The sequence below is a fragment of the Vulpes lagopus genome, chromosome 14, assembly GCF_018345385.1.
Source record: "Vulpes lagopus strain Blue_001 chromosome 14, ASM1834538v1, whole genome shotgun sequence".
Classification (NCBI taxonomy): Eukaryota; Metazoa; Chordata; class Mammalia; order Carnivora; family Canidae; genus Vulpes; species Vulpes lagopus.
In genome coordinates, this window is record NC_054837.1 from 28,441,008 (window position 1) to 28,466,744 (window position 25,737).

At 41.4% G+C, this 25,737-nt stretch overlaps 1 protein-coding gene across 4 annotated transcripts; it reads left to right on the plus strand.

Annotated features, from left to right (window-relative positions):
- The first annotated feature begins 1,666 nt into the window (after positions 1-1,666).
- ANAPC7 (anaphase promoting complex subunit 7) lies at positions 1,667-25,519 on the plus strand. Of its 4 annotated transcripts, none has more exons than XM_041728916.1 (11): positions 1,667-1,863; positions 6,513-6,699; positions 10,994-11,113; positions 14,477-14,588; positions 15,012-15,165; positions 15,903-16,045; positions 17,884-18,001; positions 18,525-18,721; positions 21,579-21,803; positions 22,884-23,034; positions 24,660-25,519. In XM_041728916.1, the coding sequence occupies exons 1-11, from the start codon at positions 1,763-1,765 to the stop codon at positions 24,847-24,849; spliced, it is 1,698 nt and encodes a 565-aa protein (XP_041584850.1). In that variant the 5' UTR covers positions 1,667-1,762; the 3' UTR covers positions 24,850-25,519. The 4 variants fall into 4 exon arrangements, with proteins under 4 accessions (XP_041584850.1, XP_041584852.1, XP_041584851.1 ...); XM_041728917.1 differs by having other exon boundaries at positions 1,726-1,863; positions 6,488-6,699; XM_041728918.1 differs by lacking the exon at positions 21,579-21,803 and having other exon boundaries at positions 1,681-1,863.
- The last annotated feature ends 218 nt before the right edge of the window (positions 25,520-25,737 follow it).

The following is a 25,737-nucleotide window of genomic DNA, read 5'->3' on the forward strand; positions in this document are numbered from 1 at the left end:
AGAGAGAGAAGCAGGCTCCATTCAGGGAACCCGATGCAGGACTCGATCTCGGGACTCCAAGATCACGCCCTGGGCCAAAGGCAGGCGCTAAACCGCTGAGCCACCTAGGGATCCCCTGGTTTTATTTTTAATTGAAAATGTTACTGACACCTTTATTTTTTTCAATGGACCACAAGCTTATTTATTTAAAATTTCACTTATTTAGTCATGAGAGACACACAGAGAGAGGCAGAGACATAGGCAGAGGGAGAAGCAGGCTCCCTGTCGGGAAGCCTGATGTGGGACTCAATCCCAGCACCCCAGGATCACGACCTGAGCCAAAGGCAGACGCTTAGCCACTGAGCCACCCAGTTGTCCCTAGCATCATTTAGATGAAGTTTAAAGTTCAATAAGATGCTGTTTTCACTGTTTTCTTTTCTGGCCATTACTAGTCATTTCATTTCAGGATTATTACTGAAAGTAATTTTTTCCTAACAGGGAGGGGGTAGTCAAGAGAATCAGGAGACAAATCACAGACTGGGATAAAATATTTATAAAACATGTATCTGATGAAGGACTGTTATCCAAGATATACAAAGAACCCTGAAAACTAAACGGTAAGAAAGGGGCCTGAGTGGCTCAGCCAGTTAAGTGTCTGAGTTCAGGTTCAGGTCATGACCGCAGGGGCCTGGGCTTAAGCCTTGCATCTGCTCCTCCCTCTCCTCCCCAGCTTGTGCTCTCCGTTGCTATCTTTGTCTCTTTCTCAAATAAATAAACAAACTCTTAAAAACAAACAAACAAACTCAACAATGAGAAAATGAACAACCCAGGGGCGCCTGGCCGACTTAGTTGGAAGAGCATGCGGCTCTTGATGTCGGGGCTGTCTGAGCCCCTTGTGTAGAGATTATGTAAATACAACTTTGCTAAATGGAAAAAAACAAACAAACAAACCCAAAACTATGAACAACCCAAATAAAAAAAAAATGAGCTAGAAATCTGAACAGCTAACTCACCAAAGATGATCTACAGAGAGGAAATACAACGCTCAACCTCCTATGTCTTTAGGGAATTGCAAAGTAGAACAGTAAGTTACCACTACACAGATATTAGAGTGGCTAAAACTCAACCTAGCCTTTATTCACCCTGAGCTAAGGGAGTTCTTTCTTAGGGTAAGAAGGGTCCCTTTTGCACTCAAGGATGCTACCCTGAGGGCGAAGCCTCGCGCCAGCAGGTACACATTACACCCGAGAGAAGGGGGCGTGGCGCCTTCAGCCTAGTGCGCAAGCCCGACAGTGAAAGCGGCTAGGGCTGCCCCTAGCGCCTGGCTAAAAAATTTAACTCCTGCTGTTGGAGATTCCCTCAACTTTATTATTTATAAGTGTCCATCCGCTTTTATTCATTTTTGAGACAAAAATTTCTCTCCCGAGTTATCTTATTTCAATTGAGCATGTATTCATACTGAAGTGCCTTTTGTAAGCCCTCAATAAATTTTGCAGGCTAGAATGATGACGTAACTTGTTAAAACAAAATAAACCAAAATCAACCTCAAAACCAAATCATTCCTCTTCATAAGGGTGCCTGGGGAAGGAACAGAGTTTTGTTCGGTGGTTTTTTTTTTTTTTTTTTTGCGCAGGCACTTCAGTAGTTGCCTATCTTCCTGGGGGCGGTGCCACTTGTGGACCCCATGGGCCCCGGTGAGACCGCCATTTTGGAGTCTTCCCTAAGGAGCTTCTACCGGCTTTTCGCGCCGCTGCCGCCGCTGCCCGCGGCTTTGCCGGGCAGGATGAATGTGATAGACCACGTGCGAGACATGGCGGCCGCGGGGCTGCACTCTAACGTGCGGCTCCTCAGCAGCTTGTTACTTACAATGAGTAATAACAACCCGTGAGTTGAGGCGGGGAGCGGCCTGGGGCTGAGGAGAAGGCGGCGCCGGTTTGGGAGCGGGAGTTGCGGGGGCCTGGGAACTGGCGGGAAGGAGCGAGCGCGGGCCTCAGCGGAGGTTTCGGGGCCAGCGACCGCATCGTCGGGCGGAGCCCATCTAGGAACACAAAGTGGAGTTGACTCGATCTCTGCGCTGTACCAGACGCTGGGATGAGCTCCCTGAGGGAGATGTGGCGAGCGGCTGCTTCGAGAAATGGAAGGCGGAGGCCCTGAGGGCGAGCCTGGCTGGGGTTTCCCGAAAGTTGGGAGCGGAGGGTTTCCCGAGGCACCTGTCGCGGGGCACAGCGACTGTCACTTCGCTGGGCTGACTCCTCCCTTCCCGGCTCTCTTCCCAGCTCTTTCCCATTTTCTCGCTCGCCGCAGCTCCAACAGGCCTGGTCTTACACCTTCGTCCCCCATCCGAGATGGATTTTTTTTCCCCTTGAGTGTGTCAGAAAGATCCACGTTCTGGCCTCTAAAACGGGAGACTCCTCTGATGAGTGGAAGTGGCGCCCTTGTAAGGACACGCAGTGCCTCTTTCTGGTTTTCAGAGTCGTTTCTTGAGTCGTTGGACGGATAACAGCACCAGGGCCGTTTCCATCCTTGAGTGCGCGTTGCTCCCCCGCTTGCATTCATCCACTGTACTTACATTAAAATTGCTTCCCGTGGCCTCCGAGGCCAAACATTTTTCTCATCTCATGCCCTCGGCTCACTGTACTTCAGCCTTGCAGGCAGTTTTTTCTGTTACTTGAACCCACCAGGCTCCTCCTTAACTCAGGGGTTTGCATTTGCTGTTTCACTTGGAGCCCTCAGGTCAGAGATCTGTATCCTCCATCAGGTTTCAGCTCACATCTCCCCTCCTGGGGAACAGCTTCTGTAACCGTCAGAATTGTCCCATACCCTCACTATTCTATCCCTTTGCCCTGTTTTACATTCTGCATCACTCTTTTTAAATTGAGATATAATTGACGTATCTCAGGTGTGCAACATAAAGACTTGATAATTGTATCCTTATATTGTGAAATGATCACCACAATAAGTCTAGTTAACATCCATCACCACACGGTTAATTTTTTTTTTTCCCTTGTGGTGAGAAGTTTTAAAGACTTTATTTTCCTTTATTTATTTGAGAGAGACAGCGCAGGGGAGGAGCAGAGGGGGAGAGAGACACGCAGAAGCTGCACTGAACACAGTCCACCTGCGTGGCAATCTCACGCAGAGTCCACCTGCATGCCAATCTCACAACCCCCGAGATCATGACCAGAGTGGAAATCCACAGACTGATGTCCAACCAACTTAGCCAGCCACCCATGTGCCCCAGAACTTTTTTAAGATCAGTATTCTGCATCACTTAACACCTAAGGAGGTCAGCACAGTGCCTGTGTGCAGTGAGCACTCATGTGTTTATTGAATGTGCTAAGGAAGTATGTACAACCTTAAGGAGGTAAAACTGCCCAAATTCACACATTTGTTAATTGGGGGAGCCACCATGTCTAGGCTTCAGTCCTCTGACTAAAATTTTCAGACTGACCTACCACAGTCTGCTCCTTCTAAGTGGCATAATCGAATTTTCTACTCAGGGTGGACCCATTTGCATTTGGCCTACTCTAGAAACTGTCTAAGTCAGAAAGGAAAAGTCCCTTAAGTGCCTGTAATGTAGTTGCTGGTCTCTTTTCTTTCCATTAGTGTGCTTCTGGACCTCACTACGTGAGAACCATCATTTCACCACCATCCACTTAGTGTTGACAGTGAGGAGCCCTGGTTTCTTTCAGCCTTCTGTGTTTATTCTGGAGCCTTTCAGTTGGTTTTCAGTGATTGGCCAAGGCACACTTTCCATCATTGGGAATTTATGCACCAGTTAGTCATTATTCTTGGTTCTTGAGGATGTTACAGGATAGTTTGAAGCAGTTTAATCCTCTGACTCAGCTTAGCCCATATGTCTTTCTATTAGGTTAAACTGACAGTTTCTTAGCTTCAGGGAGGTCAGCTTAAATCCTGACCTTTACCATGTTTTTTGTTTTTTTTAAGATTTTATTTATTTATTCATGAGATACAGACAGGCAGAGACACAGGCAGAGGGAGAAGCAGGCTCTGTGCAGGGAGCCTGATGTGGGACTCCATCCTAGGACTGCGGGATCACGCCCGAGCTGAAGGCAGACACTCACTTGCTGAGCCACCCAGGCGTCCCTTTACCATGTATTATTAAATGTTCTTACTGAATTGACACCATACATGGTAAGAAAAATTAAAACAGTATGGAAGAGTTATGCACATAAGTGTTGTCCGTGAGTGTTGAACCTCACCCCACCATTTCCATTTTCCAGAGGCTAAAATCATTAACAGTTCCTCCTGCATCATTCCAAAGATAATTTATGGCTGCATAAGTAGGCATGTGTTACAATATATAAATATCTGAATGCTTCCTAGGAGTGTAGTAGTATTTTCTACCAAACCTTATTTCTCAGTAAATACAAAGAATCTCAGTTGGTAGAGATCTTAGTTATCTGGACTATATCTTTAGTCCTTGAATTTTCTTTGTAATTTTATACTTTATATTTAATGTTCAGACTAGCTATCTTTTTTAAGATTTAAGAATAAGATAAAACTGACATACTATTAAAGAATACATTTCTGTGGTTTTGAGCATCTTCACAGACTTGTACAACCATCACCACTTTCTATTCCAAACATTTTCATTATCCCCAAAAGAAACCCCATATCTATTAGTAAGCACCCTTAATACCATTTCCTCCAGCCCCTGGCAACACTAATCTCTGGTACCTATTCATGAGTATCCTTCATTTGTTGACAGATTAACTGTTTACAGATTTGACTGCTTTTATTTTAAGTGGCTAAAGCTTTGACCTGTAAATTTGACATGTAAATTCCTCTTAATTTGGCAGGAGTCCGGGCAGGGGTGAGTGTGTGTGTGTGTGAAATTGAAGATTAAAAATAGATGAGTTTCCTATTAAGAATGGTGGCCAGGGCAGCCCTGGTGGCTCAGTGGTTTAGCACCGCCTTTGGCCCAGGGCCTGATCCTGGAGACCTGAGTTCCACATCCGGCTCCTGGCATGGGGCCTGCTTCTCCCTCTGCCTGTCTATCTTTCCCCCCCCCCATGAATAAATAAATAAAAAATCTTAAAAAAAAAAAAAAAAGAGTGGTGGCCAGCTTGTAGCAGTTACAGTGCTTGCGAACAAAGTTCAATGTCAGTGAAAAAGTTTTTAAAAAATACTGATTCATTTGCACTGACCTTAAACCCCTGAGACTCAGGGAAGTAAAAATTCTTCTAGTGTGGGGATCCCTGGGTGGCTCAGCAGTTTAGCGCCTGCCTTTGGCCCAGGGTGCGATCCTGGAGTCCCGGGATCGAGTCCCGCATCGGGCTCCCGGCATCGAGCCTGCTTCTCCCTCCTCTGTGTCTCTCCCCCTCCCTCCCTCCCTCTCCCCCTCTCTCTCTCTCTCTCTCTCTCTATCATAAATAAATAAGTAAATCTTTAAAAAAATAAAAAAAATTCTTCTAGTGTTAGTAAAGTTTACTTTTGTATGTAGAATTAAAAAAAAAAGGCGGAGGGGGGGCAGCCCGGTGGCTCAGTGGTTTGGCACCACCTTTGGTCCAGGGGTGGATCCCAGAGATGGGGGATCGAGTCCCACGTCGGGCTCCCTGCGTAGAGTCTGCTTCTCCCTCTGCCTGTGTGTGTCTCTGTCTCTCTCTCTCTCTCTCTCTGTGTGTCTCTCATGAATAAATAAATAAAATCTTAAAAAAAGAAAAAACTTCCCTCAAATAAGGCTAATCCTCTTTCTATCCCACTCTGATCCCATTGGCTTATCCTATTCCCATACTTCAGCAGTTTTTAAATATTCCCATCTTCAGTATTTGAAGTATTCAGTTGCTTTTAAACCTCTTTTTGTTCAGCACTTTTCTAAAAGTGTTTCATAGTGGTGAGGTTTCATTTTTCCAGATTCTTCAACCCTTCTTTGGTAGTATTGGTTAAGTCATTGTGTTTCTGTCCTTTGTCTATATTATGGTAAAAATTGGTGTTAATAAAAGAAAGTATGGATACATATCAAACTATTAAATTAAGAGGGCTTGTGGGGGTTACGTAGGTGGCTCAGCTCAGTTGGTTAAGTGTCCAACTCTGGATTTCAGCTCAGGTTGTGATCTCATGATTGTGAGATTGAGCCCTGCACCAGGATTAAGATTCTCTCCTCTCTTTTTCCCCCACCGATCCTACTTGAGCTCTTGCTTTCGCTCTCTCTCAAAAAAAAAAAAAAAAAAAAAAGACGGTTTAGACTGAAGAAGGGGAGGGGAAGATGTAGAACATTTTTCTTTGTATATCTGTATATTGTTGAATTTGATTTAGAAGTATCATTGCATTTATAGTAAATAAAGGAGAAAGCATATTAAAACAGCAATTTAAAGCAGTTGCCTGGAAGTGTTGACCATATTAACATAGAATACAATTCTCATGCCTCTCATTTTAGGGACTAGGTATGATGACATTTGTAAACTCATTACACAAGACTTTATGCTAAGCTTATGTGGTTACTAAGGAGGATGTTCTATCTAACATTTCAAAATAACCCATGTAGGGGGTATATTTTCTTTGTTTTCTAGTGAGTTATTCTCCCCATCTCAGAAGTACCAGCTTTTGGTGTATCATGCAGATTCTCTCTTTCATGATAAGGAATATCGGAATGCTGTGAGTAAGTATACCATGGCTTTACAGCAGAAGAAAGCCCTAAGTAAAACTTCAAAAGTGAGACCTTCAACTGGTAATTCTGCATCTACTCCACAAAGTCAGGTAAATGGAGTTGGAAGTGTTACTTCTTTATTTGTTTTTTTGAGAATGAGAGACTAGAAGAATTTATAAGACTGCTGATTAGATGTAGAAGATGGAAAAATAAAAAGTAATTTTAAAAGGGAGCTGAATGGGCAGCCCGGGTGGCTCAGTGGTTTAGCGCTGCCTTCAGCCCAGGGCCTGATCCTGGAGACCTGGGATCGAGTCCCACATCGGGCTCCCTGTATGGAGCCTTCTCCCTCTGCCTGTGTCTCTGCCTCTCTCTGTGTCTCTCATGAATAAATAAATTAAATCTTTTTTTTAAAAAATGTAACTCAGTTATAAGGATTTTGGGTACCTAGGGAACTTTATGGGAAATAAGAATTCTTGCAGTTTCAGTAGCTTGATAATTAAGTAAATGAAGGACAAAATTGTAATTTCGCAGCATCCTCCAATTTGACAGTCCTCCACTTGCTAGAAATTAACCCTAATAGACTTACAGAAGGTTTGCAGGGTATATAACATAACTGAGGCTGCTTATTGCAGCAGTTTGTAATGGTAAGAAACTAGAAACCGAAGTGTTCCATCAGTAGGATCTAGTTAAATTAGAACATAGCCATAAAAGGAAATGTGATGAAACTATTACTGAGATGAAAAATGAGAGAGGGTTGCACATGCTGATTCAGAAAGAACTATATATATTAGTAAGGAAAATAAGATTTGAAGACGTATTTCAATGCTTTCTGTTTAAAGGAGATAGTTTATAGATATATAAATATATCCTGGTATATGCCTAACATACACATATGGGTAATATGCATGAAATATTTTTCATTTTCATTAAAAATATTTAATATGCATGAAATATTGTGTGTTAGAAGGAAAGCAATTTATTTTTTTTAAGATTTATTTATTCACTCACTCACTCACTCACTCATTCATTCATGAGAGAGAGGCAGGCAGAGACACAAGCAGACTCCATGCAGGGAGTCTGACGTGGGACTTGATCCTGAAACTCCAGGATCACACCCTGGGCCAAAGGCAGGCGCTTAACCGCGGAGCCACCGAGGGATCCCCAAAGGAAATCAATTTAACAGTGGAAAGCTTTAGGAAGAGGGAAACTTCTCACCTTGCAGTTTGAACCTCTCTTTAAGTTTAAACTGTGTGCATGGGGTAGCCCTGGTGGCGCAGCGGTTTAGTGCCGCCTGCAGCCCAGGGTGTGATCCCGGAGACCCGGGATCGAGTCCCACGTCAGGTTCCCTGCATGGAGCCTGCTTCTCCTTCTGACTATCTCTGCCTCTCTCTCTGTCTCTCATGAATAAATAAATAAAATATAAAAAAAAAACTATGTGCATGCTACATTTAAAAGGAATGTTAATAAAGATATAAATAAGTAAAATGAAAGGAATGTCAGTGGAATAAACAGGGAGTGAAATTATAAGTCATGTTTTTCTGCTTTGTATTTTCTCACATTTTGAAAAAAGACATATTAATGTAGTTTTTTAAGCCTCTAGATTTTCATCTCATTTTCTCTTTATGCTTTGTTATTAATGAGCTGATTGCCAGGATTTTCTGTTTTCTTTATTTTATTTTAAAGATTTATATATTTGAGAGACAGAAAGTGAGAATGAAGGGAGGGGCAGAGGGAGACAAGCAGACTCTCTGCTGAGTGGTAAGCCTGATGCAGGGCTTTTTCTCAGAACCCGGAGATCAGGGCAGCCCCTGTGGCTCAGCGGTTTAGCGCCACCTTCCGCCCAGGGTGTGATCCTGGAGACCCTGGATCAAGTACCACGTCAGGCTCCCTGCATGAAGCCTGCTTCTCCCTCTGCTTGTGTCTCTGCCTCTATCTCTCCTCTCTGTGTATTCTCATGAATAAATAAATAAAATCTTAAAAGAAAAAAAAACCCTGAGATCATGACCTGAGCCAAAATCAAGACCCACTGAGCCACCTAGGTGCCCCTATTTTATATTTTTAAAGTAATCTCTATACCCAGTGTGGGGCTCAAACTCATAACCCCAAGATCAAGAACTGCATGCTCCACCAAATGAGCCAGCCAGACACCCCAGGATTTTCACTGTTTTCTTTTTTTTTTAAGATTCTATTTCTTTATTCATGAGAGACAGAGAGAGAGAGAGGGAGAGACACAGGCAGAGGGAGAAGCAGGCTCCATGCAGGGAGCCTGACGTGGGACTCGATCCCGAGTCTCCAGGATCAGGCCCTGGGCTGAAGGCGGCGCTAAACCACTGGCCACCTGGGCTGCCCTGTTTTCTGATACTGAATGGAAGTCATGTATATTATCCATGTAGAGTCATTCATAGAAGTAGATAACTTTTTGAGTACTCAGTATGTCAAGCACCGTGCTAAACCTTTTAATTAAATACATGTAATCTTTTTGTTTTTTTTAATTTTTTTAAAAAAAATTTATTTATTTATGATAGTCACAGAGAGAGGGAGAGAGAGAGGCAGAGACACAGGCAGAGGGAGAAGCAGGCTCCATGCACCGGGAGCCCGATGTGGAATTCGATCCCGGGTCTCCAGGATTGCGCCCTGGGCCAAAGGCAGGTGCCAAACCGCTGCGCCACCCAGGGATCCCAAATACATGTAATCTTTAAGGAATTTTTTTTGACCTTTACATTTAAAAAATTTTTTTATTTTAAGTTTTTGTTTAATTCCAGTTAGTTACCATATAGTATCATGTTAGTTTCAGGTATACAATATAGTAATTCATCACTTGTGTACTCCATAAGACTCATTGCCTATTTAACCCACCTTCTCACCTCCCTCCCCTCTGGTAGTTATCAGTTTGTTCTCTATAATTAATCTTTAAGGAATCTAAAAAAAAATTAATATACAATGTCATAAAATTAACAATCCAGTAGGTTTTAGAATGTTCACAAAATTGTGCAACTATCACTACCATTTAAGTACATTTTTATCACCTTAGAAAATTCTGAGGCTTTTATCTCCTCAGCATCTGGAAATTACTGTCCCTCTGTCTCTATGGACTTGCCTGTTCTGGACATTTCATTGGAATGGAATCATACAATATGTGACCTTTTGTGTCTGTGTTCTTTTACTTTATTTTTTAAGATTTTATTTATTTATGAGAGAGAGAGAGAGAGAGGCAGAGACATAGGCAGAGAGAGAAGCAGGCTCTCTGGAGGGAGCCCAATGTGATCCCAGGACTCCAGGATCACGCCCTGGGCCAAAGGCAGATACTCCACCACTGAGCCACCCAGGTGTCCCTGTCTTCTTTTACTTTAGCATAATGTTTCAAGTTTGATTCATGCTATAGTATGAATCAGTTCTTTGTTTCCTTTTTATTGCCAAATAATATTCCATGTATGGCAGTGCCTAGGTGGCTAAGTCGGTTAAGCATCTGCCATGGCTTGGGTTATGATTTCAGGGTCCTGGGATCAAGCCCCTCCCCGCCATCAGCAGGGGAGTCTGCTTCTTTTTTTTTTTTTATTTTAAAGATTTTATTTAATTATTTATTCATAGAGACGCAGAGAGAGAGAGGGGCAGAGACACAGGCAGAGGGAGAAGCAGGCCCCACGCAGAGAGCCCCATGCGGGACTTGATCCAGGGTCTCCAGGATCATGCCCCTGGCTGCAGGTGGCGCTAAACCGCTGTGCCACCAGGGCTGCCCTGCTTCTCCCTTTAACTCTGCCTTTCCTCCCCACTCATGCTGGCTCTCTCAGATAAATAAGTCTTTTAAAAGTATTCCACTGTATGGATATGCTATATTTTATGTATTCATTAGTTGACAGTGCTTGCACTTTTTGTCTATCAATGTTGGTGTGAACATTTGTGTGCAGGTAATTTTGTTTGTTTTGTTTTTAAGTAGGCTCCATGCTGGGCATGGAGGCTAACACAGGGCTTAAACTCATGACCCTGAGAGCAAGACCCGTACTGAAATCAAGAGTCAGACACTTAGCCAACTGAGCCACCCAGGCACCTGAACATTTGTGTGTAGGTTTTGTATGGACATAGTTTTTCAGTTTTCTTTCTTTCTCAAAGATCTTATTTATTTGACAGAGCAAGCGAACGAACATGAGCCAGGGGGTGGAGCAAGGAGAGGAGAAGCAGGTTCCCTACTAAGCAGGGAGTCTGAAGTGGGACTCCATCCCAGGGCCTGGGTTCATGACCTGAGCTGAAGGCAAACGCCTAACTGCCACCCAGGTGCCTGGTTTTCACTTCCCTTGGCTGTATGTACAGGAGCAGAATTGCTGGGTCATATGCTAACTTTATAACATTTTAAAGAACTGCCATACTGTTGAAGTAGTATTTTGAAGAGATGTCTTCATTGCCTCTTAGTGTCTTCCATCTGAGATTGAAGTGAAATACAAAATGGCTGAGTGTTATACAATGCTAAAACAAGATAAAGATGCCATTGCTATTCTTGATGGGATCCCTTCAAGACAGAGAACTCCCAAAGTAAGTTGCATTAACAATTTGTTACATAATATTCTATCTGGTCCTTCCAACCTACTTCCTCCATGTTTTCTCCATGCCTTAGGGAGTCCATCTGAACATTTTACTCTTGACTCACTTTGTTCCCTGTTAATGGAGTGGATGAGATTCAGAGAGATAAGAAGAATTACTTTCTTATGAAACCCTGAAAATTCAACTGATGAAAATGGTAGCTGGAGAATACAAGTGCTATTCTTTGGTATTTCTTACCTTAGGAAATAATAATTTGCAAATGCTTCTAGGTAGCAATAGTACTTTTTTTTAGAACCTCATGTTTTGCATTCTGTAGGTATCCCCATTTAATAATGTGAATGAGTTTATTAATCCCTTTGTTTTAAATATCCAAGGTTACAAGATGTTTATATACTTATTTGTATATAGAATATATAGTTGTGTTTGATTTGGCAGTATAATCTATAGAAGACCTTCAGCTAAAATCAAGAGATCTGGTATCTTGTCTGAGTTTAGGGCATATAAGCTGTGAATTGTGTAGTGTGAACTTGGGCAAGTTACCAATCTGAACTTTACTTTTTTTTTAATTTGTAAAATGAGGTTAATAATACTTTGCTTACTTTTGGAAAAATAAAGTTTATATATGAAAGAATACTTTTTAAAATATCATTCCTTAAGGAGTATTATATTGGGTATCTTTGATTACAGTTTGTTTTGAAGTCCAGTTTAGAAGAACCATGAGAATCCTTGCTCTTAGTATTGAATTTACATCAGTAGTTAATATTCTAACATATGCTTTCATGTTACCTGTCTTCCTCACTTCATTGAAGAACTGTTCTGTGCAACTTATGCTTAACAATGATGAGTAATTTTATATATAAGATACCTGTATACATCCTCCTGCCATAAGGAATCTAAGCAGTGATATACTAGGTTTTTTTCACCTAAGTGTTGCTGAGTTTTAAAAGTAACCAATCAAACTTGATGAAAATGTGTTTAAGCATCTGTTTATATTGAGGATTTATTTACTATTTTCTGAGTTTTCTAAAAACTAAGCTATTTCCTCAGTTTATTTTATGCTGTTAAAAACATTTGGAAGCATAATATAGACTAACTTGTCTCATAATAAGTTTGGCTGCTATATACTAAATTGTTTTCTAATACTGTATGAAAGTCTTAGCCCAAGTACATTTCTTTTTTTTTTTTTGCATATGTGAAGAGTGTCTTCCTTTTGGAAGATGCCATTTTGATTATAAACTTTGAATGATACCTTTTCCTTCTCTTATTGGAAATATACCACAATTTACTCAATAACTTGAGGGTTGGGGACATTTTTTGAAAATGAGTAATAGCAAATAAACTCAACCTTGTGATATCCAACACTTTGGGGTTTAAAGCCATCATTTTAAGAGAGACTAGAGTATTCCACATTTGTCAGGAGTACATATCCTTCATTCTATAGAGCTGTTGTAGCCAGGAACAAACAAAGATGTGTGCCTCAAACATAAACCTATAATATTTACAGTTTTTCTTTCTTGTCCGTTAGGGAGTTAACTGGCTTCTCAGTCTGTGTAATGGACAAGGAAGTGAGTCAAAATACGTCTAAATGAACGTCTGTTAATGTATGGTAAACACCACCACACATTTCTTCACATTTTAAAGGAAAATTCCAGTGTGAGATTATTATAACTTGGTAAATCTTCAACTTTTAAGAGTAAACATATTGACATACAGTTTCTCACTCAGTTTTAAGAGAAAGATGACTGCTTGTGTTTATAACTGGTAGAGTGTGGCCTTGTGATGTTCCCAAGTAAGGATCTGTTTTAAAATAATTGACTTTCTGATAGGTAATACTCAAAACTCATTTGTTCGAAGTGACAGGTGGTTAAAGGGAATTTTAATATTTGTTGAGACAGATGGTCAGTCATAGTTTGTTAAAAACAAGCAGTCAAGAAAGGATCTTAAATTTAACCTTTTATTCTTTTTAAGTGTTGACATTAATACTGGAGTTTTCCTTTAAGTATTTTCTTTTGCATTTTCAACATAGCCTAAAATGGAAAAGCTGAGGCCAAATAAAGTTTTATTTCTAGTATTTCATTATTTCATTACTTGAATCATCAGTATGGATTAATGCCATACAGATTGTTTTATATACGTAAGTCATAATGGAACAGATGTTCTTCATCTTCAGAGCCACTCGAGTAAATATCTGGCATACGAGGCTACAAATAACTGCAGAGATTGGGGATTGGCTTTTTTGTGTGTGTTCTCACATTGACTGCTTCCTTAGGCAAACACTGCTCTGTTCAAGATCTATTAATTTTAAATTGTAATGTTCCTTTTTTCTCTCTGTACTATTAAGAAGATCATTTATTTTTCCCTGTAACTTCTACGTTCTTTGGAACTTTTAGGTTTTCTCAAATTATCCTTGTTGCGTTTTTAGAAAGGGTTATTTTAAAAGAGCTCTACTGAGTCACATACTTGAATTGTGCTAAAAATGCATTTATTGGATTTAAATGATGTAGCTGATCTCTGGATCATTGTACCTCTAGAGGTCAGTTAGGGTTGATTTTTGTAGCATTACTTTGATACGTCCATGCTTTCAGAGTTAGAAAGGGTAGAGTTTAGCTGCTAGAATAATTGTCAGAGAAAAGCCAAGTATTTAACTCTTTGTTGTTTCTTTTTTGGGGGAAATTTATCTGATTTTTCTTAACAAACAATGTTAAGAATTCCTCATTTTCTTATGTCTTGATATTAATTGCATTTAAAATATGTCAACTTGAGCACTTCTAGGGTAGTTCATCTTCTGTCTTAAGAGCAAGAAAAAATGAAGGTAATTAGAATTCTGTAACATTTCTTTTTCCTTTTTTTTTTTTTTTTTTTTAAGATTTTATTTATTTATTCTTGAGAGACTCACACAGAGAGAGAGGCAGACACAGGCAGAGGGAGAAGCAGGCTCCATGCAGGGAGCCCAGTGTGGGACTCAATCCCGGGACTCCAGGATTACGCCCTGGGCCGAAGGCAGGTGCTAAACTGCTAAGCCACCCAGGGATCCCCTGTAACATTTCTTAAATATTATTCCCATTTCCAAAGGCAGCATCTTTGGTACAGATAGTATGGGGCCTTTTGGTTGGGTAAGTGAGAGGAATTTGACTTTCCTCTTAGAGATGGGAGGACATAGGAAAAGCGAAGGAAGTAATTTCCTGTTTGGTTTGAAGAATGGGATTGGTCTTTATTTTCACATGGCTGTGGGTAGAGTTTCCAGTAAAAAGTAGAAGCGTAGCTGGTAATAAAAAATCAGGACTTGATTGGTGGTGAGATATTTTCTTTGCAATATACACTTATCTTACTGTCTTTTGTTTTTGTTTATTACAGATAAACATGATGCTGGCAAACCTGTACAAGAAGGCTGGTCAGGAGCGCCCTTCAGTCACCAGCTATAAGGAAGTGCTGAGGCAGTGCCCGTTGGCCCTCGATGCCATACTAGGTGCAGATCATTCTTAGCCTGTGTCTATGCATTGTTACTTTCTGAGGTGATAGTTGCACTCTTAACTTTACATTAGAATTTGTACATGCCAGGGCACCTGGCTGGCTCAGTCAGAAGAGCTTGCGACTCTTGATCTCACAGCATGAGTTCAAGCCCTTGTTAGGTGTAGAGATTACTAAAAATAAAGTTTTAAAAAAAAAAATTGCCAGTGCCTAACTTCCAGAGAGTGATTCAGTAAATTACTGTTTTGTATTTTTAACAGATCAAGAAATGTTAAACTATGGTTGTTTTGTCATCCGCATCTTGCTTAGAATAGGGATAGAATTATCTTGTAGCCAAAGGGAAGTGTAGCCTATTGCTTCTTGAATTGTGGAAGAGGGATGCTATGCTTCACCTCATTTTTCTTGTTTTCTGTTGGATTAGGTTTGCTTTCCCTTTCTGTAAAAGGTGCGGAGGTGGCATCGATGACAATGAACGTGATCCAGACTGTGCCTAACTTGGATTGGCTCTCTGTGTGGATCAAAGCATATGCTTTTGTGCACACTGGTGACAACTCGAGAGCAATCAATACTATCTGGTGAGAGCCAAAAAAGTTAATTTAGTGTCCTTGAGGCCCTTTGTATGGAGGTCTGATGTATCTAAATTAGCAAAATAGAAATATGAGATGTTTATCTCTCGGCCTGTTGTCCTCAGGCTTGCTTTTTAGTCTCTTAATGTACCCAACGATACTAAGGGTAATAATCTCTGCTGTGAGGACCTGTTAAATGTAAACTTTGACTAAGTTCAGCTCTGTATTTGCAAAAGTGATAACCCTTGCAAAGCAGGCTGCCTTAGTGGTCATGCTTGAACCTGGAAGAGCATCTTTTTGAATGTCCCAGAAGCATAGATTGCAGCATCTGACCTGGGTTGGCTCTTTAGAACTGGGATTTTCTTTTCTAGTCAGGTAAAGTCCAAGGATAAGGGACTGAGTTTTGTGTTCTGTAAAATCATTTGGTTGAGTAATAAGTAGCAGTCACTTTTGAATGACATTACATTTAGCACCATGTTGTCCTCTGAAAACCTGCAACCAGAAAGTTCTTTCTGGGTAATGACAGAGATTTCTGCTTCATTCTGTATATTGGCTTTGTTATCCTCTGTAACTTTCTTTAAATCATAAGCTCAGAAAAAGAAAAGCTAGTCTATACAGTTTATTTGAAAAGTTTTTTATTATGAAAAATGTTGTATATACACAAAATAGTGGATATATACCTGTCATTGAGATTCTGAAATTAAGAGGATTCTTATACATGTTAAACAATGTTTAATATTTTGAAGTTCACTAGAGAAAAAGTCCTTATTGCGAGATAACGTGGACCTGTTGGGAAGCTTAGCAGATCTGTACTTTAGAGCTGGAGACAATAAAAACTCTGTCCTCAAGTTTGAACAGGCACAGATGTTGGATCCTTATCTGATAAAAGGTAAGTAATTTTTGAGGCATGGTGGAAGTGGCTGTAGTGGGGAGGATCAGAAAAGAAAGGGAGAGGGGATCCCTGGGTGGCTCAGCAGTTTGGCGCCTGCCTTTGGCCCAGGGCACGATCCTGGAGTCCCGGGATCGAGTCCCGCGTCGGGCTCCCGGCATGGAGCCTGCCTCTCCCTCCTCCTGTGTTTCTGCCTCTCTCTCTCTCTCTCTCTCTGTCTATCATAAATAAATAAATCTTTAAAAAAAAAAAGAAAAGAAAGGGAGACAATATAGCATAATATTCTAATACCATTTTTCATAGAACTATTGTGAAACTTATTTCAGTAGCCTTTTACTTTTTTTTAAGTCCTAATACATGCCTCTTAACACTTGAGTAATTCCATTTTAAGCAGTTGTTTTTGCTTGAATTCAAGTGTCATCTCCAAGCAGATCATTATTTGGCTCTTTTTCTTTTGGGAGGAGTGATAGCCCTTCCTTATGATTTATTTATGGTGTGCCTGACAGAATTTGGATGGCATCCCCAAAACCATAATATCCTATTAGGGGATTTAGTTTTACTGTGACCTTAGTATACTTAAAAGCAAGTAAGTGAACAGGCATTAAGAGAGGACTGAGGTGATTAAAGGAAGTAATTAGGAATTAACAACAACACAAAATCCTTGATCTCAGAGATTGTAACTGAAGAGGTAAGCCATAGGGACTTCCAAAGGATGAGTATCCAGTGACTGGCAGTGAGTGTGGGAAGGTATTGATAGGCTGAAATCTGCTTATAAAGTACCAAAAGAAGCCATGAGAAAAATATGGCCTGTTGACAGTTTTTAGTCCTGTAGACTCTTAAGGCTACAGAGCAGGGAGATGAGAAAACAGATGCAGAAAGATGAAATTGTTTGCTCAACGTCTCCCTCCTGCCCAGTGCTTATTTCTCTCAGTTGCCTGTGCCCATGATGAAAATGCTGTATTAGAAATACTAGTCTGGCAGTAGTTAGCAGCTTGGAGTTGAAAGCTCAGGCCGAGTTTAGGGGCCAGCAGAGTATTGCAGTAATCTTGGCAAGAGAGACATTTTCCTGGGAGTCTGAAGGGATAACAAGGAATGAGGGAGATGGTGGTAAGAGATGGGTGACAGCAAACAGGGACCCTTTTATAGAACACAAGTAAGAATAAGCAGAGTAAGGGTGATCTTAAATCCGCTAGGCCAGAAAGAACTAGATGCTTTTTCTGGAATAGGCTACTTTTTCTGAGACTAACTGCATATTAAGTGTGCACTCTTGAAGAAAAGAACATATTTGCTGCCTTTTTTGGGCCTTTTCTGGTTATGAGTTAGGATAACTGCACATCATGTCACAGGTTATAAGGACAAACAGTTCCTAAAGATAATTGGCTTTCAAAATTGTGAGTTGTAGGTTCTTCTACTCTTTTGCTTTTTAAACTTTTTGGATGTTTTGTCTTTTTAATGGTCTTTTTTTTTTTTTTTTTTAAGATTTATTTATTTATTTGAGAAAGAGATCAAGTGTTAGCAAGCCAGCATGGAGGTGGGGCAGAGGGTGAGGGAGATTCTCAGGCAGACTCCCCTCCCCGTTGGGTACAGAGCATAATGTGGGGCTTGATCTCATGACCTGAGACAAAATCAAGAGTCAGATGCCCAACCAACTGAGCTGTCCAGGTCCTCCTTTAATAACCCTATTGTATGAAAGTGTGAATGCTGGTGGGAGGAGCTCATGATTGTGGAAAGGGCCCAGACCATGCTGGAACTGAGGCTTGAGTGGGGGCTCTGATGAAGGCTCTTGCTCTTTTAATAAAGGACACCTGCTGCTTTTTAAAAATCCTCTTTCTTTCCAGGAATGGATGTATATGGCTACCTCCTGGCAAGAGAAGGGCGGCTAGAGGACGTGGAGAATCTTGGCTGCCGCCTTTTCAATATTTCTGATCAGCATGCAGAACCCTGGGTGGTCTCTGGGTATGTTTATGCGTTCTCTTTTCTCTCCAGTTTTCAGTACGTTCTTTGGGAAATTGATAGCATATAGGTTGAAAACACAGATTTAAAAGATAATCAGACTTAGATTCAGATCAAGGTCTTTGACTTTGGACACATTAGTTACCTTTCTTAGTCTCTTTTCTCAGATTTTCATGGAGTAGATATCAGTTGAGATAGTGCATCGTGCTCAGCACTGGAAGCCATCATTGAAGGCCAGAAACTGCTGCTTTGTTATTTATCATGGCTTTGCAAATTCTCTGAATATCTCTCACATGTAACATATCCAGATACCAGATTTTTTTTCCCTTCCATATCAAATTTCCCCTTAAAAATACTTAGATTTTTCTGCTTTTGCGACTTGTGCCCCTCCCCATACCCCGCTAATATCTCAAGTTAAAGCTGTAAGTGTGGTTTGTAATAAGAATCATATAGAGGGCCTTCTCTTTGGTTTTGAATGAAGTTTCTTTATTTTCTTTCAGGTAATGTTTCTTTTTTTTTTCTCCAGGTGTCATAGTTTTTATAGCAAACGCTACTCCCGGGCCCTGTATTTAGGAGCCAAGGCCATTCAGCTGAACAGTAACAGTGTTCAAGCCTTGCTACTTAAGGGAGCAGCACTTAGAAACATGGGCAGAGTCCAAGAAGCAATAATCCACTTTCGGGAGGCTATACGGCTTGCACCTTGTCGTTTAGATTGCTATGAAGGTAAGATGAAAAATAGAGATGAATAGTATGAATCTATAGGTATGTAGCATTAACACTCAGATGGAAGGTTTTAGTTTTTTTGGGAGAGAGCACATGTGCTCATGGGCGGGGAGGGAGGACAGAGAGGGAGAGGGAGAAATCTTAGGTAGACTCCACACACAGTACAAGGTTTGATCTCATGACTCTGAGGTTATGACCTGAGCCTAAATCAAGAGTTGGATGCTTAACTGACTGAGCCACCCAGGTGCCCTCAAATGGAAGGTTTTGTTAGGCCAGCAGTTCCCAAACTCTGTTGTATGTTATAGTCGTCTGGGAGTACTTTTAAAAATCCTGATGCCGGTTCATTCCAGTATTATGTAAATCAGAATATTGCAGTTGGGAGATAGGCACCAGTATTTTTTGAAGAGACCGGGTAATGCTAATGTGTGGACAAGTTTGGGAATTGCTGCATTAGGCATTTAAAAATCACTTAAGGCTTTCCTGGATCTTCAGAATATATTTTTTTCATTCTCTTTTCCTGGCTTTTGGTGAGGGAGTAATTGGTAGGGTTTTTTTGTCCTGTTTTAGTTCTCAAACATGGCCCACTCCTTAATGTGAATCTGTGCTGGCACTCTGCTGGATTGCTTGCTTATGTCTTTCTTTTTAGCAGTTGTTTTACCTCGGGCTAGAAATACTACTCTTAGGGTAACTTCATATCCATATGACAGTATTGATTGTGGGAACTAGTCAGTTCATTTTGACCTCCTGAGTGGGCATGATCAGGGTCAAACTTTGTTTTGTTAAGTACTATTTTAAGTTCCTGTGAACTGACCCTAGGAGTTCAAAGGAGCTGTGCCAGCTTCAGCAACATTTGGTGACTCAGTCACAGAAGTTAAAATAGATCTTATAAGATGCAGTTCCTCCAAAGCGTATTTTTATAAGAATTTAAAAATAAACTCATGAGTCTAGGAGTGACTTGCTCTTAACAGGAAGAGGAGTTCAGATTTGAGAAAATTTGGAAGTGAGGGTAAAGAACAAATCTTAGATAGAGAACTATGCATATTGTAGATTTCGTAAAGCCGAAGGCAGACACTTAACCAACTGAGCCACCCAGGCGCCCTCCAGATTAAATTTTTGATCCTGAAGCATAACTTCTTAGCCTCTCAGCTGCTTTTATCATGGTGTTCCTTTCTGGTGCATGCCTGTTTCACAAGAGCCCAGGAATGCAGTTGACTAATGACTCTACAGTGCTTAGACAGAGGATGGTTAGAGGCATTGGGGTGGAGGACTTTCCCCAGCCCAGTGAAGCTTCATGGGCTGCCTGCACTCAAGCTACCATTTGGAGTTTTGAATCAGGGTAACTGTGCTCTCTGGTGCTTCTTGTAACCTTCAGCTGAGCTTCTTTATTGGTGGAGGCACTGGATTAGTGAAGAGCATTCTTTCCATTGCCTTTGAACTTCCAGCGAGGGCTTTAGCAGGGAAATAAAACTGCTCAATAAGTAGTTGCAAACAGCCATCTTCTGAGTCCAGCATATTGGCCTAAAGAGTTAGGGAATTTCTAGTTAAGTAACCATTGTTATGTGCACATATATTATAAACGCTGCTGAGGTGGAGGAGTACGCAGAGAAAATCTGCCAGGGTTGTGTGGGTTTGGGGTTTAAGCTGTTTTTCTGTTTTGATGAGAGCTTTGTGTCAAAAAGTACTTCCTCTGTTCTCAAGTTCTTGGCAAGAAGAATTGAGAGTTGACTGAAATGTCCCCAGAGGACATCTTGTTGTGGGTATGATAAGAGGCAGGAGCTGCCAGTCTTTATGTACTTATTAGTGCATCTGGTGGAGCATTTTCCATCTAGGTTAGGGAAACATCAGCAAATGTCTTTTGAGATAACTTTTTATTTTTTATTTTTTAAAGATTTTATTTATTTATTCATAGAGACAGAGAGAGAGAGAGGCAGAGGCACAGGCAGAGGGAGAAGCAGGCACCATACAGAGAACCTGACATGGGACTCGATCCGGGGTCTCCAGGATCATGCCCTGGGCTGCAGGCAGCGCTAAACCGCTGCGCCACCGGGGCTGCCCGAGATAACTTTTATGTTTTTTTATTTTTATTTTTTTAAATTTTATTTATGATAGAGAGAGAGAGAGAGAGAGGCAGAGACATAGGCAGAGGGAGAAGCAGGCTCCATTCACCGGGAGCCCAATGTGGGACTCGATCCCGGGTCTCCAGGATTGCGCCCTGAGCCAAAGGCAGGCGCCAAACCGCTGCGCCACCCAGGGATCCCCAACTTTTATGTTTAAAATGAAAAGTTGTCATTTCACCTTAGGTTGCTCCCTAGGTCCATTAGTAGAAACTACACTAACCTAGTAGTTTTGTAGAACTGGACATTCACTTGGAATTGTAGGAGCTCTCCCACGCAGCTCCCAAATGTGCAGAAAAGCTGCACATATCTTTAGTTCTAGGACTAAATGGGACTGAACACAACCGGAAATTAAAGGGGACTGAACACAACCAGAAATTAGTTTGTTAGGAGGCAGTGGAACTTTGTTTTGTTAATATCTCTATCTCAAGGAATGATTAGGGTCATCTTTGTTGCTCTAACATCCACCCTGAGCTGCCTACTTGCTTCATTTTACTTATGCATGTTTGTTTCCTTTGCTAACTAAAGGTGCCTTTGCAGCACATGCAGCCTTTTTCACGTCCCTGAAGTGCTCTGGGGAAGAGCATTTCTTACTCCATCAACATGCTCTCCAGTCTAATATCAGTTTTCCCCTGGCCTGCCCTTTCTCTGAAGCTTTGAAGGTTTGCAGTTTGGAAGGCTGTCAGGGTGGAAGCATTGCTTAGAATGGTAATGTGGTTGAACTTTCTGTTCTATTTTTTCAGGTCTCATTGAATGTTACTTAGCTTCAAACAGTATTCGTGAAGCAATGGTAATGGCTAACAACGTTTACAAAACTCTAGGAGCAAATGCACAGACCCTTACCCTTTTAGCCACTGTTTGTCTTGAAGACCCAGTGACACAGGAAAAAGCCAAAACTTTATTAGATAAAGCCCTGACCCAAAGGCCGGATTACATTAAGGCTGTGGTGAAAAAAGCAGAACTACTTAGTAAGTGTATCTTATTTACTTCCCTTTTTTGTTAATTGTATAAAACCTGGTGTCATTTGGATTTCCTCGTCCTAGCTGGTTATAGATGACCAGGCATGTGTGTGCCTTTTACAGTAGGTTTGAGCCCATGTGAATTGGTTTATATTTAGCACAACCAATTGTAGCTATCTTAGACTGACTTGGATTGGCACTACTTTTTGAGTGGTTCAAACCAGCTATACTTGGTTGGTACCTGTTTAGCTCACTTTCATCTGTTTTGGTTGTCCTGTACTAGTTTGGCCTGAATAGAACTAGTTTTAGCCGGCTAGAACTGTTGTTTTTCAGTCCATCTGAATCTGCTTATGATTTTCCTTTTAGCTTTGGTGTTTTTAGTCCTGATTCATGATGAAGTCCTGGGCTTGGGCTAGTTTGGAAAATAAAATGCATTTTGGCTTTTTATTTGAACTTAGGTTAAGAGTATATTTTAAAAAATCAGAACTCAAGCTGCACATTTCTTTTCTTTTTTGTTTTTTTAAGATTGTAATTATGGGCAGCCTGGGTGGCTCAGCGGTTTAGCGCCGCCTTCAGCCCAGGGCCTGATCCTGGAGACCCGGGATCGAGTCCCATGTCGGGCTCCCTGAATGGAGCCTGCTTCTTCCTCTGCCTGTGTTTCTGCTTGTGTGTGTGTGTGTGTGTGTGTGTGTGTGTGTGTGTGTGTCTGCCTCATGAATAAATAAAATCTTAATAAAAGATTGTATTTATTAGAGAGAAGCAGGGGGAGAGGGAAAGGGAAAAGCAGGCTCCCTGCTGAGCAGGGAGCCCAATGTGGGGCCCGATCCCAGACTGGGATCATGACCTAATGCGAAGGAAGACGCTTAACCATCTGAGCCACCTAAACACCACTCAAGCTGAACATTTCTTAATGGAATAGGAATTCATAGGAGCTTATTCTTATTTCTTGCCATACCACTGTTCTCTTAAGGACATCTACAAAGAGATTATTAGATTGTGAGTGTTGTGGTTTTGTGTATATGATTTGGGATGGGAGTGTATTTTCAAAGTGTTGTGTAAGAAGGAAAATGAGGATCTTTTTCTTTGCAGGCAGAGAGCAGAAATACGAAGATGGAATTGCTTTGCTGAGGAATGCACTAGCTAATCAGAGTGACTGTGTCCTGCATCGGATCCTAGGAGATTTCCTTGTAGCTGTCAATGAGTATCAGGAGGCAATGGACCAATATAGTATAGCACTAAGGTAGGCACTTAGCCTCCCATGGGGGGGGAAGGTCAATGAGGGGAAGACGAGGCAGGGAACTGTGTAACAGGAGTTCTGGAAACATACATGTTTGTGCCCATGATTGAAAAGAGTAATTATAGTAATGATTAGAAGAGTTATTTGTGAGCTCATATCTTAAAGAAATTTCATAAAGTATATTATAAGTAACATTAAAAAACTGTTTCACTCATAACCAGCCCATATCACTATATCATCTGTTCTCATTTGTGTAGATCATATTCCTAGTCTTGCCCACACATAAACATATTTTTATAGGGTATATGTAGTATATATTTTCTATTCTGCTTTTTCAAATCAAAGTATTGTAAGTACTTTCCCATGTTTCTACCTACTGTAGTAAAGAACCTAAGCTCTGAAGTTTGAATATTACTTTCACCTGTTATCTCGGGCAAGTTACTAACAAGTTTCCATGTCTATATCTACCTTAATAGGTATTGAATGATTCAATGAGGATTAAATTATTATTCCGTGTAAAGCTCTTAGTGGTGTGCCTGGTACATAGTAAATACTAAATAAATAGTGATATTCTTACTGTTTAATACAGAAGTGATTTCTTTGAGGGTTGTCTGTGTGTCTGGAAGGTTACGGTGAAGGCCTGTCTCTAATTGAGTCTGTTTGCATCCATTTACTTATTCAGCAGTTGAGCATCTGGCATCTCAGTAACCACTGCGTATGCTGTGATTCCGGAAGCTCTCAGTCTCAGGCATGTAGACTGATCGATGATGCCACATAATAATAAATACTTTCATAGCAGTCTCTAGAAAGCAAAGTGGGAGTCCCAAGGGTGGGGAGCCCTGGGTGTGGGTGAGAGCCGTATGGAGGGTTTCAGAGAAGAGATTACGAATCAATCTGCAGTTGTGTAAGTAGGAACAGGACCCGTTAGAGGTTAAATTTGCTAGAGATTGGACACCTCCTGGTCTTGATAATAATTACAGGGGCAGGAGGAAGAATTGCTTAGAAGCCAAGCTAAATGTTCTCGAGCCTCTGAACTTTGGGGTTTGGGGCATGTATTAGGACTCTCTTAGGTGCTAAACTTGAATGCCTGGGTAGGGGTAGCTTTGGGTCCTGGAGTCTAACCTAGTAGTTGACAAATGTGTTCCATGGTAAGCATGATAATTTTGTTGACTACTGAAATGCTGATATGGTTAATTATATCATAAAAACATGAATCAACTTCACTCACAGAAAAATATTTTTTTGTAACTTTGTAGCTTAAAAATCCGATGCTGTTAAATTACATTTGAATTTGTCTATTAATGGTTGTTTGCTGGTTTTTCATTTGTGTTACCTAGTATCTTCTTCTAGCAGAATGCTGGGGTAATAAGTTTGAAAATGTATAAGAAATATGTGGAGAAAAACTCAAATTGAGAATGCTAAAAATTAGGACAAGATACCTTTTTTCACTTCTAGTGGTGGAGTCCCTCGATCCTGCCTGTGGAACCAGAGTTGTTCGGAGAGGCCAGGCATTAGCAGTTTCTCTGTGACTGGGTGGTCATTTCACTGCTGTGCCAGGGAGATGACGCATCAGCCAGCAAGAAGCAAGGCAGAGATTCAGGCCTCTCCTTTGTTTTGTTGTCCCCTAGTTTGGACCCCAATGACCAGAAGTCTCTAGAGGGGATGCAGAAGATGGAGAAGGAGGAGAGTCCCACGGATGCCACTCAGGAGGAGGATGTGGACGACATGGAAGGGAGTGGGGAAGAAGGGGACCTGGAGGGCAGCGACAGTGAGGCGGCCCAGTGGGCTGACCAGGAGCAGTGGTTCGGCATGCAGTGAGGCAGGCGGCAGCTCTGTGGCCACACTGGCCTGCCCTGCTCTGAGCACTTCCGTGGACCGGAGGAGCCCGCTCTCTGGGAGGACAATGATTCCGCATGTAATTGCAGCAGGGGTCTCTACCTCTTGCTCCATATTTCTAGTAGTGAATTCATTTTTAAAAACTGAGCCTGACCAACCTTCCATATATCTCTGTCCTCCCCTGCTCCAGTCAGGGAGGATCGAGTGAGCTCTCTGGGAGGCCTGCAGATGTGCCAGGGCTTCTTGGGACAGAGTGCTTTTTATATAACTAATTTCTAAATCTGAAGCTTGAGGAATAGACAGTGTTTTGTCTGTGACATTGTGGGTGAGTTTAAAAGGAGTGATCTGTCACACAGCAAGAGTGTCCTCTCCCATGTCAGACAGCAGCATGGGCTGGCCCTTTCAGAGAGGGTTTCCTGTTCCGGAAATCATCATCCTGAGCTGTCCAAACTTCCTTAGTAACCTGCTCCCTTCTGCAATGTTAGTAATGCCTTAAGCTGACAATTGCTATTTTGCAGAACAATTTTCCTATTTGCTAATCTGGTAACTTGCCTATGAGCCTGGGCCGGATCTGAGAAACAGGTGTGACCTAGAGCATGAACAGAGGCACACCTGGGGTAATTAACTAATAAAACTGTTTTTTGTACAGTAATGGTGTTGGGTTGATCAGAATGGAAACCCTGTATAGATTCTTACCTTTTTTTGGGTCTCTGATTCACAATGCATTGATTCAGCCCCAGAATTATTTGCCATAAATATACTTCCTTTCTTCCCAGAGTGTTGGGAGGCAGGAGGATTGGGAACTTGGGATAACACTGAGCTGGTTCATCTGTTTGCATTTTTGATTGATTAAATTCCCCTGGGGGAGAG

Excerpts from the sequence above, each read along its gene's own strand:
- ANAPC7 (XM_041728916.1), top strand. The coding sequence starts at position 1,763 with ATGAATGTGATAGACCACGTGCGAGACATGGCGGCCGCGGGGCTGCAC. Across the intron at positions 14,589-15,011 it reads GGCCCTCGATGCCATACTAG|GTTTGCTTTCCCTTTCTGTA; the intron begins GTGCAGATCATT and ends CTGTTGGATTAG. Across the intron at positions 16,046-17,883 it reads GGATCCTTATCTGATAAAAG|GAATGGATGTATATGGCTAC; the intron begins GTAAGTAATTTT and ends CTTTCTTTCCAG.